General features: G+C 43.0%; 1 protein-coding gene across 2 annotated transcripts in view; it reads right to left on the bottom strand.

Annotated features, from left to right (window-relative positions):
* Positions 1 to 16848, bottom strand: part of sdk2b (sidekick cell adhesion molecule 2b) — a 266455-nt gene extending 249607 nt beyond the window's left edge. For both annotated transcript variants that reach the window (XM_087169889.1, XM_087169890.1), the window contains exon 1: positions 16575 to 16848. In XM_087169889.1, coding sequence (XP_087026015.1) covers positions 16575 to 16662 — 88 coding nt within the window. In that variant the 5' untranslated portion in view covers positions 16663 to 16848. The remainder of the gene's footprint in view (positions 1 to 16574) is intronic.
* Positions 16849 to 17780: the final 932 nt, after the last annotated feature.

Raw genomic sequence — 17780 nt, 5'->3', positions numbered from 1 at the left:
ACACACACACACAGACACACACACACACACACACACACACACACACACATCTGCCTTCTCACATGACAGACAGAGAGGTAGTTCCTGATCACGCCTGTCAATCAAATTTCAAAGCCTCCTCTTCGAGTGATAACAGCAGAAAAAAAAAAGTCAGTCAGTCAAGGAGAGAACGGCGCGAAACGGAGGAGTTCCATAAGAGCTCTGTTAGTACGACATCTAACAGCCTGTTTGTGTTTGTCAGCTGGTACATCACCGCAGAGAACCCGCCGTATCTTTTTTTGACGTGACAGTGTCTTCCGGCCTAGCGAGCACGTCTGCCTTCACCGGTCATGACGGGTTGTGGGTACAGATCTATTTTGGAGGCATCAGACAAGGTTTTGTGGGTCAAAAGATCAAGGCCTATGTTTTTCTGCACCTGAAAGGCAAGGCGGCAGCTGCGGAGGCCAAGGACTGACAGTTGTGAGGAACTATCTGACCAGGAAACTGCATCTGAATTTGTATAAAGCCTACTGATTGCACAATGAGGCGATGTAGTACGGCACAAGCCGCCTTCTACAACAACATGATATCCAAGGTTACTAGCAGCTACGTGTGAAGAAAAGCAGATAAAAAATATTTGTACGGAGAAAATAAAGAAAATAAACCCTGTGAAGTCATCTTAAGGGAACACTCCAACAACTTTTGCTGTTTGCCACAGTGAGATTGGAAGATCAGAGCTCATTTCTTCTTGGTAGGTCCGGGAAGTGTTTAGGGTAGCTTAGCACAAAGACTGGAAGCGGGGGCAAAAGTTAGCCTTGCTCTGTCAAAAATTTAATCGACTTCATTCTTAACTCTCAAGCTGTTTTATTAACACGCTCTATCTTAATGTAGCCTATTAATGCACGCAATAATATGACAGCGTTTGAAGGGGCAGTTAGCTCAGGCATTGAGTTTCTCAGCCGACACCAGCAGAAGGACAGAGTGAGACTCGTGCAGTGGACTCCTGCCACACTGTGACTCACACTTTGAGAAGTTGATGGAGTTTTGCTGTTTGTGGATGCGAGCAGAGAGAAAGGACACTGTGAGTCTGCAGTGAGATGACAGGAAGAAATAATGAGTGACGGCACCAACTGCTCAGTTGTTATAGTTACAGTACTTTAAGTAAATATATAATAATCTAATACTGTACAGTCATAGTTTGTGCAGTTACAAACTATTGAGCCCTGAAATCCCCTTTGTGCATGTGTGTGGTATCGTGGTTCAAAACACAGGGTGCATACATGGGAGGAGAGGCGTGGACAGGTGGGGGCTCATTCAAAGGAGGCAGCAAAAAGCGGGTTGTTGGTATTTTGGTGGAAAGCGTGTCTCGGACTTGAGGGTAGACGTCGCTGATCCGTGTCTGTTTCAGGCGCAACGTCAATCTGCCGCCACTTTGGTGATACACAACACTGACAGGTCACAGCCTTTTTCATTTGTGTGTCACTTTTATGGTTTTATGGTTCAAACACAAGGATCAAGTGGAATAGGTTAGGAAAGTGGAAGCTTAAAATTGAAAAATGTACAAGACTGAAGAATAAGGAGTCTTTCTCATTTGTTTAAACAGGTCTTAGTTTGATGTTAACAATTATCTTAGCTTGGCATAAAGACTAGAAACAGGGAGAAACAGCTCTAAATAAAGGTAGAACCTACTTCTAAGCATCTCTAAAGCTCACTTACTAGCACTGAGGATGTCGTGATCAAGTGTTTCTGGCCCCGATTCTGAAATGAGTCCATTCTGAAACTCATATTTACGTCACTTAAATGTTGATTAAGGAGCCTATGTATGGAACTAAAGAAACACTCAGATAACTCATGGTTGTGCAGGGTTGTTCAGTGTTTCTGCTACATACATTTTGCAGCGCCGGCCTGCTGTAATGTCATATGATTCCACAGAGGGCTTTTGATCTGAAACTACAGGTAGAGGAATAGGAGATACGTGGTTACACCCAGCCAAGGCGAGAGGAAGAGAGAAGGGGAGGGAAGGAAGGAAGTAAGGAAGTAAAGAACAGAAAAAAAGGAAGAGAGAAAAGGCAGATTTAACTAGCAAACATTAAATTAGATTTTTTTTTTTTCCTATTGATATTCACTCCGACTGCCGGTGTTCTACGCGCGCATCGCCCATTACAACAAAAACAGTCCCAGGACATGCAGGTTAGGTAAGTTGGCCATTCTAAATTGTCTCAGCCCTGTAATACACTGGCGATCTGTCCAAGGTGCACCCGATGTCAACTGGGATTGGCTCCACCCCCATGTGACCCTCAAAGGATAAGCTTTATATGTAATGGATGGAATTGTAAAATGAAGAATGGCCTATTCATTCTTACAAAAGTTGCAGTCTCGCTTTAAGTCATACACATTCTTTGTTCTATCTTTTTTTCAGGCTCATACTTTTTGCATTTAGCTGAAAAATTTCCACCTCACAGTTTGTCTTTGTTTGTATGAACAGATCATGAATTATTCAGGTCTATTAAATATAAAAATATGAAAATATCAGTGATATTTCGGAAGACAGCACCTTTTCTATGTAGAACATTTATATAACAAACCCAACCCTCTGTGCTAGATATCAATCTTCTCATCTGTCTGTGGGTAAAATGGCAAATAAAAAAATAAAAAATGTCGGAGTGTTCATTTAAATCTTACAAAACACAATCAAATGAAAAAAGTGTCACACCAGGCAGCTCGAGTTACACACTTTCGGCTTTACCGACAACTGAACGAAATAGCTCAGCAGCTTTTTCTGTGTTTCTCTGGCTTTTTTTCTGCCCCTGTAAGTATGCGCCTTTTTTCATGGTCTGTAAAGACCGCTACATCCTCATACAATCATTTCCTGGATCCCACAGGAGAAGAAAGAAACAGATGGGGAATGAAACAGTGCTGCTTGTCTATGCTCGGTTCCATGGAGAGGTGTGTTTGTGTGTGTGTGTGTGTGTGTGTGAGTGTACATGCATGCATGTGTGAGGGGAGTTTTAAGCATGCAGCACTCAGCCTTTGTGTGTGTGTGTGTGTGTGTGTGTGTGTGTGTGTGTGTGTGTGTGTTTGTTTGTTTGTTTTTTCAGATAGTGTTTACAAGAATAAGCCCCGCGGCATAAAATGCCATTTTCCATGAAGCAGTGTATGTTTGTGCACATGCCTGCCTGTGTGTGTGTGTGTGTGTGTGTGTGTGTGCGTGCGTGCGTATGTGTGGGCTTGTGTGTGAGTGAGAACCATGAGGTACAGAGGGATGGCGAACCTGTGCGTAGGTTGTGTTGTTTTCTGCAGCTTCCAGAAGGGACAAAAGAGGAAGTAATTGGCCATCATAGGAAACCTTTTCTTCAGCGTTTCATACACACTGGAAAAAAAACACCTCCTCACCACTTCTTTCACTGGATTTTACAGCCACTGAGCAGACATGGGCCGAGCACACTTCAGATTTCCTCTGCCTTTGTTGCATAGATGACATTTTTTTGTCCTGCGACTTCTGAGAAATTATCTGCATAATGCCACAAGTGATTGAGCTACTTGTGAACACACGTCTATGAACCCCCCCCCCCTCCCCAACTCACCCTGAGTCAGTCAGTCCCCACTATGACTAAACGCTCACACTTCATCTGCTATAAAATGTCAGAGATTATAAATGCTCTTATGTTTCCTTTGAGTACAAGACTCCACTAAAGTATAAATTAACTGCATGACTAACGATCGGCAAGTCACACATACAAAACTTAAACTAATGTTGAAAGTTTAAATCTAAAATGTTAAACCACGTCATGCAGAGAATCAACACACTTGTCTCAGAGATGTCTCCTTCAGCTGTGCATGCTGGGATTTCTGGTAGGGAGAAAGCAGTTTGAAATAACCCAAGCTAAACCAATAGAGGGTCAACCAATCACATGTGCTCCAATCAATCAAGCTGAGGATTTGTAGCCACTATCTTTTAGTCTTGACTTTTTTGTAGTTATTTTTTGGGCATTTTTTTAATGCCTTTATTTGATAGGCATAAATAGGGAAAGTGCGGAGAAAAACGCATTAAAGGGGTGGAACTTGCTGCTCAGTATGTGCCCTAACCACTTAGCCATCAGGACACCTCAAGGACTCCAATGTTTTAACAGATAATTTCATCTTTAGCTCAAGGTAAAGAGAAACGTCTACATTTAGTCTGATTGCAATACTTTGTGACATTGTGTGACATTTTTTTGATGCATTGCACAATACAAACTCCGGATGACCATCTGTTATTTCCTGCACATCACAAGTGAGCCTCCATTAGTCATCACATCTGCTGTAACTACACAAACCTCCCGTCGACCGCAAGAAACAAACACTGTCAAAACACTCATTAACCTCTCCATTTAAACATAGCCCACACAGTGTGTAAATATTTAAAAGACCAAGCTTGAATTTACAATATGACTACAGACATACCATGGCAGTCAGTCAGTGAGGTTACTGGAGTTTAGCTTCGTACAACTTTCATTACCAACAGTTTGTTTTTTTAGCTTATTCAACCAAAACCTTTGTCCCAAAGAAAATTATACAGCATTTAAACTGCTATAAAATCAAAACTGAATTGTTCTTTTATGGCGTCAAACAACATTAAACCAATTTTTGTTTATAAACTTCTACCAATTCTCTTAGGGTTTAATGACAGACAATGGTAAAATTTGCCTTTTAAGTGGGTCCATTTCATGTAGACTCAAGCTGGGGAGGTAGGCAGTCTGGTTGGCTGTGATACACAGCAGCTCCAGAGTTCTGTCATTTTATGAGAGGTTTAAAGACTTCTGCCAGGAAGGAAGGAAGATTTAGAGAAGGCAGTGGTGCTAGCCAATCCAGAGGGCTGTCCACACTCCTTTGATCACTGGTGTGTATTGTCTTCTAAAATGGTGTTTAAAAAAAAAAAAAAAAAAAAAAAAAAAAGTAGGAGCCCTGTTCCACCAGACAGCTGAGCGGTTCTGAAAAACAGCCACACAAATTTAAGCTACGGTTTTGAGTAAAAGGTCTCTGGCAGCTGTGCCTCCAAATCTCTCGCCCCCCTTTAACTGCCACATAATGGCTGCAGTGATGTACTGCACCGCCTGCCCTGTACTCAATCGTTAACTATTGCTCTACAGTAACAATCCTCCTCTCCTTAATATGCCACTCTCCCACTAGAGTAAAATATGGTTGGACGTCTATACAAGCACCCCACTTACTCCATGCCACACTAATCTCCCTGCAGGTGAACTTTTAAAACTTGGTAAACACAATACACAAAGAAAATGAAGAGAGAAAATAAAAAGTATGACAAAATAAGAGATGGTGGGGGGTGTGTAGGGAGAACTGCCCCCCTTGAACAAAGCAATTAATCAATTAGCCAGAGTGAATCAATACTCCCCGCCCAGCTTGGCAGGCTGACAGCACTCAGGTGTAATTAAAATTGTACCTATTGACAAATCAAGATGGATGGACCGCTTCCTGTCTGTTCCTGCTCAACTCCGAGAATGATCATCTTTGTGTCACTAATGCAATCACAATATAGGGGACATGAATGTTTTTTTTTGTCAGCGTCAATGTGTGTATGCTAGGTGCTTGTATGGCTAACCTATTAGTGTGCCTGAGTAGAGGTCAAGTGCCAGTCACACCGCGGGTCAAGGCCCAGCGTCCAAACATCCATCTCACTCAGTCGCCTTCCATTATCATTGGGTCACCCCCCATTATGTCGACTGTTCGGGGTGCTAAGTGGCTCGGTCATGTGTGAAGTGCATCCAAGCAAATGATAATCAAGATGTTAATCTAACAAATGTACATTTTTGAAAGTGTTCAGGTATAAGTGGAAAGAGGAGCTGTGAAAATATGCCAACACAGAAAGGTTTTTCTACCTATCAGAGCTATAGATAAAACAGGCATTTGAATTAGTAGGTGATATATGAGCTGAAGTGTCCAAGCAGGTACCAGTGGGGGATGATGGAGATTGGGAGTTTGTCAATCTCCCAAGAGATAAAAATGTCTTCCAAAAGATCCAGGTAAAGCCATTGATTAGCCTCCAGTTACCTGGGTAATGCTTCCTTCACCTTCTTCCTTTCCTTTCCTCCTCACTCCCTCTCTCTGTGTGTGTCGCTCTCCCTCTTCACATAAGACAACGTTTGTGAAATACATCTGCTTACAAAAAAAATATTAAATCATTTGAACAATGCTTGGTGTTTACATGGTGTTTGGCAGGAGTCAAAAGGAACTCTTCAAAAGCAATATCATACGCGTCCATGATCAATGCACAAATACCACCAAAGAACTTTTCTCTCTCTTTTTTTTTTTTTTTAAGATGTCAGATGTTTTTTGTTGAGGGAACCATTCCTTAAATCTCTCGAGACGGGTCCCTCAAAGCATCAAACAAGGACAAAAAAAGGGAAATAAGAATATGTTTCAGAAATTTAAATGAGTACGCTTTTCAAAGCAATGCCAGGGAGCAGTCATTTATAGTATTGTTTCATATTTCAGGAGGAAAATATTGGCCTTGTACAGCTAATTCAATGAGAGGTCTCATCATTACATTCTCCCGGTTGTAGCGTTCAATCTGTGCTAAGTTCTTTGGCTAATTGCACAAAAAATATGAAATATCTCACAATAGAGAGAAAGGTATGTATCATTTACTATATCATTCTTTAAAAGCTGCACGGAAAGAAAAGCAGTAATTGTCAGTCATATGAAAAATTCATGTGCTGTCGACTCTACTGACAAGTGGAAGAAATGGGGCTGGAAAATTGGAGAATTCTCCTCCACAGTATTCAATATAGTTGCTTCCATTATGGCTGACATTCACTGTGAAAGTCCAGTGCCATATAGCGTTTCATTTAATTTTCTGTGTGTTAGTACTTGACTATCAAGTGCAAACCCCACACCAACCCACCTTCAATCTACCTGCTGTTTATCTTGTCAATACGATCGCTGGAATTTGTAGTAAATTTATTTGCTGATATCTTGACAGGTCCAGCCAATGGTGCATCTACACCCTAGTGCAAGACCGATAGACTGTAAAGAAAGATGGACATAGCCTCTGTGACATCATCCATAGGTTTCTAAAGAGCGGTTTTGAAGCTCAGAGTGGGCTGCTCTGCCATGGCCATATTGGCAGTACCTGACTCCGCCTGACTCCCGACTAATCCAGAATGGGCAAAAAGTTGGGGCGTATTGAGACTTCGACTTTATGCAGGTTTGTGGCGGATACGCTCAACGACCTGTCATCCTAAGTGGCCACACCCTCAATCATACAGAACTTAAAGCCTAAATAAAATTTAGACGATTAAGTTAGTTAGTAAGTAAGTTAGTAATTCACCCCACGCACAATTGTGACAAAGGGAGAGATTAGCTAGAAAGACAAAAACTGTTTTTTGTACCAGACTCTAAACATGTTTATTTCTGCTGTAAAGTATGGCATTTTAACATGGGAGTCTATGGGGATTGACTCATTTTTGGAGCCACCCTCAGGTGGCCGTTAGAAGTACTGCAGTTTTTGGTTTCATTTTTCAGGCCAGGATGTTGTCGCTTGGCAAGGCTACATGGCTTTTTTTCCTCCAGGATTTGCCTGTACCACAGAAAAGTTTTGAGATTGAGAATTGAGAAATAAAAAATTCAGCAGATTGATGCCTTCCAATGAGGTTTTCTAGTTTAAGTAGTTACGAGATGCATCTTGGTCTTATTGTGAGGAGTTTTGATTAACAACAAGATGCATTTGAAGTTGAAACTACTGAGACAAGTCCTTCAGGTATTTTTATTTTCTATAGTTAGTCTCCAACTGGAATCTAATCTTAAACAACAACCAGTGCTGCTCATCTGACATTAGCTCCACATCAACATGACAACAGTCTGGGACAGAAAATGTCCTGTAAAGTATAATTTTAGGATTCTTGGGTGACTGCATCACATCACTATGCTTTGGGCAGTTGCTAGGATTCTGTCACCAAATGCAGCCACCTGATAAAAAGTGTGTAAACATGAAGGCTGGCAGATAAAAACATACAGGATACTGTAGCTATAGGATGCTGCAGCGCCAACGACTTGAGCAGTCACTTTTGATGCGACTGCCTTACCTGGGGGATTACAGAGACAGCTCGCTAAGGCGCCACCATGCATAAACATATTCAAATGTCATTAGACGATTGAATCTAAAACATAGCCTCTAAAAATAGAAAGACCATTAAAGCCCAAATGAATAAACATACTCATTCCTTCTATAATGTGCGAGTAATAGCTCATAACAGCAAGGTTATCCTTCGAATGCATCTGGAAGCTGGAAGCAGAAAAATTCCCATGTTTTAATAGTTCTCTTCATTCCGTGTTATTATTATGTAAAGCATGGAAATGTGTTATCTCATCAAATCAAAGCACCCCACAAATCAAAGTTAAGGCAATTACAATCTTATTCCACCCTTTCAAATGGCAACAGCTGTTTCCCTTGGTCAGAACTGCGACGTAATTGCACACGGTAGCATATGGTTATGGCTGATTAATCCAACTGGGGGTGAAGGCCCCATTATTCCTGCATGGGATGGGTAAATAGGCAGCGGATCCAAGTGCTGGATAGATGGGTAATGGGATGGCGAAAAACGGGAATGGGCCTTTGATGAGATGTCTGTTAAAGATGGCGTGATTGTCAGAATCGATCAGGCCTTCTACCATCCCTATCTAGGCCATTAAATTGATCTGCTTGTCATCTGGCTTCTTCAAGAGAGAATCACGCCAGTGGTACTGAAGTATGCAGAAAAGAGGAGCAGTTTAGGCTGGATCCATTTTCATTCACAAAATATATGGCTCTGGGCATTTTCAATTAAATGCCCCTTCATGAATTCCATGTACTAGAGTTGCCATTCTTTTTTTTTAACCCCCCTCCATGCTTTTGTTCATGCAGCACCACAGGGAAGTCACTTCAGCCCCGGGGGAGCCCCCATGTGTGTATGGTAGCATGTCAGGGACATGGCAATAGCTGAAGGACTGCTTACTGCCCTGTGGGCTCATACTGGCCACCACCACTTGCACACAGAGCACACGCACACACCCACTTATGCATGCACACAAATTCACAGTTCACCTGCAGACACACACACACACACTCACACAAAACACCACCCTCAAGGAAAGGCAATTACAGGGTTCAGAGGTCATTTCCCAAGCCCCCAGCCAATCTGAGTGCTTTTCTATTATAAACGCACAAGGATCCGCATGAGTGAGTCGACTTTTGGGGGGCCTCCTGAAGCTAGTGTCACTCTGAGGTCCACGCTCATTTCCATCTAGGCAGACAGAGATGATGCTGGTAAACAAGCCTTGACTGTGGCTCTCCACCTGCCGGTCGCCCCCGCATGCATAATGGCCCTCTTAAAGAGCGAGAGAAAAGTTCAAGTCCATAATCACATCCGTGCCTCTTGGCTTTTTTTTTTTTTTTTTTTTTTTAAGAGGTCATTTCGGAGCTGGCTTTGAAGGACATGTGCTGGACCAGATCACGCTCACTATCAGCCACTACTGTGGTGTAAGAGTGCAGAAGGCCTCCAGATGCTAATTTGGGAAGCTGTGAAGAGTGCAGAGCCGTAGGTTGGCTTGGCTCAACAAATATGGAAACACGGGATATGCTTTCACCACAGCGATATTAAAACAAGGTGGAATAGCCCTGCTGTAAATCCTTCAATCCATCCTCAGCACAAAAAAAAAACCTTGTTCGGGCCAAAGCTTTAATGTAACGACTCACACAGAGCAGATTGAAAGGAGCAGCGGCTTCAAAAGAAAAAAAAAATACGCTGTAGTGCTCTCACTGAAAAGCCAAGCACAATACACATGTAAGCTATCAGTGTTCTCCTTACTGTTCATCAAACAATAAATACTACCACCTGTAAATAAAAGGTGCACATACAGGCAGGCTTTGCTTTTACAAATATATTCGTCAAACCACCTCCATAAATACGACCTTCTGTACATAAAAAAAACCTGCTCTCACAAACACAAGATACAGCAAGCCACAGATAGAGCAATAATTCCTCAGCAAGTAATCTAGCTTGCCCTAGTCCAAAACTGAGTGATCAAAGGAATTCTTTAAAACTATGTCAAGGGAAAAAAAAAAAAAAAAGAGTCAACAATAGCAGTTTAATCCACTTCAGTCAGAGCCCCAATTAGGAATGGGGGGATATGAACAATGATAATCAGCCCGTCACTACTGCAGCCTAAAGGGAGACAAGTGGACCCTCTGTTTTTATTGACAAGAACTCCAATTGTGTACAGTCCCACAGGTCCTCGTGTGTGTCAGTGGTGTAGTGGCAATTCCCAGCAGGCCTGAGTGGCCTCTTTTCCCAGTCCACCCAGTAGTGTGGACAGAACCCAAACTAACCATTAAACATGCAAAGATAAATAGGACAGCGCTGGCAAACACTAACCAGACTCCTTTGTGCCACGTTCCAGACAGCGGGCAAGATGACAGGCGCTTAAAAAGAGACTATTTGTGAATAGGACTGCTACATCTTTGCCTCAGCCCAGCAGTGCTTGTTCTGGTCAAACTGTCTGTGCTGCACGATGCTTAGAAGAGAGGCGAAATTGTACAATCCTAAATCTTTTTTTTTTCTTTCTCTCTCTCGCTCTCTCTCTCTTTTCAATCCAATAGTCATCTTTTGGCGTTACATAACTGGCATTTCAAAGAGCAGGACTGGCTGAAATTTTAGGATTAAAGTTCTTCAAATGTATTCCGTGAGATGAGAGAGAAATAAATGAAAAGTGGCTGGAATGCCAATGAGGGAATTTTGAATCTGGAATATGCAGTCACTGAATAGATAGCTGTGAAATGGCATTGATTATGCTGCGCCATTGTCACCTAAGAAGCACCCTCTGAGGAGCAAGCCGTTGCTGGTGGCACCATTTTTATGTCATCTCGCCCCCAAGTTAGGCTGACCTTATCTTCGCCTGCTGTATTAAAGTATTATAAAGCCAGAGTGGGATTTTTGAGTTTTAGATCCACAAAAATCCAAAGTCCCTGCAAAAAAAAGCATGTGTATCCTCACAACAGTAGCTTTAGGGCAAATTAAAGTGAGTGTTTGAGCCTTTTATGTTTGTTTGTTTCAATGCATGATGTGCATGGCGTGGAGGCATGTTTTGGTTTGTGTAGGCCTGGACTTATATAGCTACAAGGATATAATCTCCTTGTTGGTGCATTAAACAGACAGCTTAGTGGGGTACCAAAATTGGCAAGGTGTTAGCATGTACTGCTAACTTCTTAAATTTGACATTCAGACTGAAATTAACTCAACACAAAATGGGTGGGTGTCATGCTTCAGGTACAGGTGAGATAAGACATACAATCCAGGAGGTGTAATAAAAGATCCATGAATTTGAAGGCTTTTCAGACGCCAACAAACTGCACAGTGGTTTATAATACTGAGGATTTTAAAACTCAGTGCAGCAACTTCATCTTTTGTCATAACGATCATGTGATAAACATTGGAAATAAAATGTTCAGCCTGTGTTTTTTCCACGCAGTGGTAACATCAGTCTGACATACTCTCACACTCTGGCAACAGGGTCGGAGCCATGAGCACTTCTGCCAAGAACCACTCATTTAAGACGTCATCAAAGTGAAGTTTGTGTGTTTGCCTGTTTACGCTCGCAAATCAGGAAGCTTTGATTACAGCAGAATTACAGGCATTCCAACAAGGTGTCTTTTTGGTGCCTTTAAATATGGGGGGATTACGAGTGAAATCAAAGGACTGGGTTGATGTCAAGCAGCATAATAAATGCAGGGAAATCAGGCTGACTTTGGCAGCATGCTGCAGTGTAGATTAAACCTTGACAACGCTCAAGACAAAGATGCTTGACACATATTCACACATCACTATACTTCCCTCCTCGCACATTTAACACGGCTCCACACGAGCGAGTCTCTTCACACAGTCAAAACGAGGACATAGAGGCCCCCCCCCCAACAGAAGTGGTTGACGCTCTAAAGACGTGGTTTCTTTTAGTCACATATATTCATATTAATAATTAACAAAACAGTCTTTTATATAAATAAAAATTAGGCTGCTATCCATAATGAGTGATGCACATGTTAAGTTCTTTCCAGGGTTTTTTTTTTCAGGGGGCGGCTTTTAACTTGGCTGTCAGAATAATAATAGAGTGTACCTACAGTAATAAGCAGTGTATTGACAATAATGAGTATACAGTATACTTATATTACTGTGGGAGGCAGGTCTGTATATCCAGGAGAAGGAGTGTGAAAAGTGCTGAGCTGTTTATGGCCATTAATAGGTAAGAGGTACACTGGTGAAGGGAGGGTGTTAGATTCCTTCCAATCATCCTGTGGGTTCGCCTTTGGCCATAATAGCCGTGTAGATCAAGAGCATATATAAGGAATGTGTCAGTTCACGTGCACGCATATTGTGCATCTAAAATGAATGTTGCTGAAGATCTGTCAGAGGGTTGCCATTCTCTTCCCCCTTCCTTTAAATAATGAAGCAAGAGGTGAACAGGTGAAAACACACTACTTTCTTTTTCTTACTCTTTACCAGTCAACCAGTGTGGATTGGGGGTTTTCCATAGGTTTTATTATGTAATCCATCATAACACTCTAACTCTAATTTTATTTTTGGGAGCATGTGTGTAGATATTTAAGAACACTGACAGGATCCCACTGAGAAAACACTCCACCTCTTCCAATTGACTGGTATTGGGGAACGGGGGCCAGATCAATAAAAACAGGCGCACTCTGTGGAGATCTGGAAGCGCTTTCCAAAGAGAAACAACAAAAGGTCTTTCACTTAGATTTCTCTCCTGGATTTGCCACTACTAGAGACCTTGGGTGGGAAGTTTTGTTTTATTGAACATAACACAGTGAAACTCTAGACATCCCTTTGAGAAATCTATCACTGGACTTTGACCATGAGTTTTCTCGCCAGCCCTGAATGCTAAAAGCGATATGTTGTGACCTTTTACCAAAGTGCTTGCTGCAGGGATCTTGAACAACCTCCGTTTCTTGTTTTGTTTTTTTTCCAAATCGTTTCACAGAACACAGCTGCTACAAGGAAACTCAGATCCCCAGTCTGTCAATTAAGATGAGTGACAAATCAGGGCATTTGTAGTCTGGAGATATTCTCTCAACCCCACTGTCTCCACGAATCACTCACACTCCCAGTCTCAATCAGTTCTTCTTCTTTGGCTTAATTCAACTTTGGCTCTGCCCAAATCCATCATGTCGATTTAAAATAATCCTAAAAAGAACACTTGTGCTTGCTGCCTAATAAAAGAGTGACTCATATCAGAGACCAAAGGTGCCTTTGAAGGATAAGAATTAAAAAAAAAAAAAAGATCAATAATGCAGTAATCTTGATTTAAAATAATGCCCCTTCATCTAAATACAGTGCTTCAGACGTCTGTCGTCTGCGTTCTAGCTCCATGGAATTGGCTTCTCGAGGTCTATATACACCAACACAACATACATACGCCTGCACACACACAACGTCTTGATGGCATGGAAGTGTCTAACCATTGAGATGAGGAGTCACATCAAGGGAACAAAAGATGAAAGTAACAACTACTATCGCCACGTGCAACTGCTGCTTCCACTTCTTCATCTGAAAGCCCTCGAGTTTCCCACTGAACATTTCTACTGCACGTCCATGATTTCATCGCCTGTCATAGGAATGCGTCCAATTTCACCTCCGTCTGAAGTAGTCAGACTCTAAAACAAGCCTCGCGTCCTCGCCCGGACAACATGAACTAGCTGATTCCTTCACCGACAAACTCTGTCAAACCCATCTTTATGAATGTTAATCTGTGACAGAATGAAGTCCTCAACTTCCTCTAAAGCTCCCAGAGTTGAGCTGTAGCCAGTCAGGCTAATCTGCAGATACTGAGTGATGTAGAAGTATGTATGCCAAACATGACATTCCAATAGAGTCCCCCCCCCCATCCCCCACACCCTGCTGCTCCAAGCTCCAAAATAGATGTGTTAGAAATGACAAGAGCAGCAGGCAAATCCAGCATTGTCTCGGCATGACCTCAGTAAATGAATGGAAGTGAACACTGGGACAGGCCAGACAGCTCCTATAACTGTCACTTTAAACGAAACATCCAGGGCGAGTTGGGGGGATTGGCGTGTTTTCTTCTTTTCTTTTTCTTTTTTTAAATATATATGCGATTCAAGGAAGAACCAAGACTGCGCATATGTGTGAGTTAACAAATAGAGTGTTTAAGCGCTGCGGGGCCTTGGGGCCTTTGTTTGAAATGCAAAATGCTTCACTGTTTTAGGTAAGAACATCAATACCTACTGACAGATCAAGTGTAAATTTTATTTTAATAAAAGTAGCTTTATTAACATTGAAAGTTTATCCTTTTCCATGCTGAGCAAAATGATGAATGACAATATACAAAATACCCTCACGGCTTAGCAAGCCCTAAAGCAAGACTTCATAGCACTTTGGTCTGATGAAGGCCGTTCTCCTGTCGTTAAAAAGCAGTTTCACTAGACTGGTCATTAAAATGTGGCAAGCAGTGGCTGACATGTCCATCCAGAGGCATGCTACTCGCCTCATCATGTTCTTTAATCATCGGATGGAAAGAGAGCAGCCCACACTGGGGTCACTTTCAACGAGCTGCACTCCGAACAGTCTGAAGAGAGTCCAATTAAATCCTACATTTTCTGACCCAGAAGCGACTGTGTAATGAAATCTGACGGCCACTGCTGAATGGACTGAGCAGGAAGAGAGTAGGAGCGACTGGCAGTCTTCATCCTCCCCAACTTCCGCACAGTCACATGCACGCATATTGCTTTATGTGCCCATGCACATCCAAAAAAATAAAAAAATAAATAGGTAAAGCTCTCTCCCCAGGCCACTGCTGCAAATAATGTGTTCTTATTTAACTTGGTTGGTTAAATAAGCATGCAGAGGGAAAGGGATAGCACTGGGACCAAACTTCCAGATTCAGATACAGGAAGGAGGGAGAGATACAGTATGAGTCTGGTGGAAGCAACAATGTTAGGATTCTTAATCCCCAGGACACTTGAGTTATCAATCTCCTGTAAATGTCAGGCACCAGGATATGCCCTCATGAATGATGGATATCTGCCTTGTTTGTTTTTTTCATCTTCTCTACATTGTATTATTGAGTGAGCACCACCAAGGGCTTAGAGTCTATCTTGAGAGGTAATACTCCCTCCTTACTGTGGCAGCAATACCTGAATCCCAATTACCTGAGGGGAGAAGGTGCAGCAGAGGAAGGCAAGGAGCAAGACTGTTTTTTTTTTACCACTCATGTCACCATGCAAGTGTCAGTGCCACCCAAAAATATTCATACACATACTGACGCGCCGTGAATATGCCTAATTTAGAGGTTTTCAAAACTCCAAATGTCAAACCCCCCACCCCCTGCAATAAAGGTCTGAAGGCTGCAGAGAGGAGAGCGCAACCTTCAATCAAGATCATAATTCTTCAATTATTTCCCATCAATGCCTTAATTCAATAGAAGTAGTAATGAAGTGCCACTTTGCTAAGAACCCCCCCCCCCCAGCACTAACAGTTGACATCTGGTCTAAATGTATGGTAAAAATATGTTTGAATCAAAGTGACAGTAATGTACTTTCGACCACGTCTTCAGCACACATTCATTTCCCAAAGCAACTTGGCTTTTTCCTCTTTGTAAAAACAAACTTGTCATTAAGTGATTGCATCTTTTTTTGAAAGACTGCTGAATAAATATCACAGAAAAACTAATATCCTACAGGGATATGGAAAAAAAAAATTAAAAATTCAATAAGGAAGAAGGCCTAAGGTTGGAGCAAAACTCTCTGCTGGGCACCAGAGACACACTCCTCAGTCTCCTCAGGAATATTAGAGCGATCTTGTGGGATTATTGCCCTGAGAATTTGAGGCGTTACTCCAGCTCAGGCAACTTACTCATGAAAACAAAAAATAAAAAATAAAAACACGCTGTCACCGAGTCCCTGCAAACTGCCACACTTGGCTCTGTTGCTCTGTTGCTCGTGCTCAGAGTTGGGGGGCGCGGGGGGGGGGGGGGGGGGTGGGTTGATTAATTAATTAGTATTTATTAATCAGCTTAGCATTTCTTTTTTAAACAGCTGGGTTTCTAATGATACGTTCATTGCATATGTTCAAACAGCTTCTAAGCGTTGTCACAGCTGGAGAGAAAACAATGCCTCTTCAAAATAAGAGTGCATTAAAACCCGAGCAGCCACAAGTTTATCTATATACCGGCTACAGAAGGGGTCAAGCATCAACTTACTAAAGTTCAGGTGTAGCAACACATGTGGAAGAGTTTAATAAAGGAGATGACAGTAGCAAGGGAGCGCCAGCGTGTGTGTGTGTGTGTGTGTGTGTGTGTGTGTGAGTGTGAGAGAGAGAAAGAGAGAGAGAGAGAGAGAGAGAGAGAGCCAGAGTCATGTGAAGCCTAATGAGAAAATTATAGGGGTACGTGCAAAAAAAAAAAAAAAAAAGGGCAAAGAGTAACGGAAACGCTCCCCCACATAAACATTCAACATAGCAGGGAAAGCTACTGGGCCCGTGTGATGACTAATCGGCGCCGTGCCGAGCCGGTGTCCCTCTCTCTCTCTCTCTTACCTTGGGCTTGTGTGGAGTGGATGAGTAAGGAGAAAAATAAAATCCATGTGGCGCGCCACATCGATCTGCTCCAGGAGTCCTCAAACATGGTCCCAAACCGTGCAAGAGTGGACAACAACAAGTGCCCCCGGTGAGCCTTTGAGGCTTGACGCTGTACTGTGTCCCCGAGTTCCGGAGGTGTCGGTTCTGCTGTTGTCTGCCTCCCGTCGGGTTTCGCTATATGTGTGTGTGAAATGAGGGGGGGGGGAGACCTGCCACCAGTGCCACCGGAGCCGGGCAGAGCGCACGGACCTCAGAGCGCACGGAGAAGAAATGAGGAACGAGCCGCTGCTGCAGCCTGGTAGCGACCGGAGAAATTCGGTCAAACAAGAGTCTGTATGTGTTTTACAATTCACATTCGTTAGTTCCACAAGCCCCGTGAAGACAGGAAGGTGTTTTCCTCCAAGTGTCGAAGCAGTCCGAGTTGGTTTCTTTGAATTGCTGAATGCAACTCAGGCAGATGAATCCAGGTTAAGTCCAAATCCAGTCCGTTTGTCGCTGCACCTGTAAGAAGGCGAGCGGCTCCTCATACTTTTTCATCGACACGTCTTGCGTCCTTGAGATGCTGTGTTCTTATTCTTCTTCTTCTTCTTCTTAAACTTCAGTCTCCGGTATCTGTCCGAGCGGTTCCAGTTTCCCCCCCACCAAAAGAAGCGAACGGACTTTTTCCTCGAATCCTTTTTGGAGAGGAGCGCCAGATCCGGAGCACACACGCGCGCACACTCAAACACACACACAAACACACACACACACACACACACACCTCCCCCCAGTAAAGTTCCTCCCCGCAGCAGCTCTGTCAAGGTCGACTATTCAGTTTGACAGGAGCTCTGAGAAGAAGTTGAGCAGTTCGGAGAGCATGTATGAGGATGAGGGCGGCGAGAGGAGGGGGGGGGGCAAACTTGCATGCAGTCACACAGTCATGGTTGGAGCCTGCCAGTGGAGGAGAAGCCCGGCTGCCGGTGTGCGTCGGATGAGGACGAGTCCCGGGTTCTTTATGAGGAAACATGAGGCTCTGATGTGGCTGGCAGCGCAGCGCAGGTCGCCACCACGCGGCCGAGCGCGGAAACACACCCTCTGTGATACACAGCCAAAGCACAGGATTTTCAGGAGAGGATTTGATTGCTTTCCACATCACAAAAAGGTGGAATGAATATTGTCCTTTGT

Source organism: Seriola lalandi, unplaced genomic scaffold (genome assembly GCF_002814215.2).
Source record: "Seriola lalandi dorsalis isolate HSWRI2012SDOR001 ecotype SW California unplaced genomic scaffold, Sedor1 jcf7180002054920, whole genome shotgun sequence".
Classification (NCBI taxonomy): domain Eukaryota; kingdom Metazoa; phylum Chordata; class Actinopteri; order Carangiformes; family Carangidae; genus Seriola; species Seriola lalandi.
Note: the sequence above shows the minus strand (reverse complement) of the source record. Positions and strands in the feature narration are given on the sequence as shown.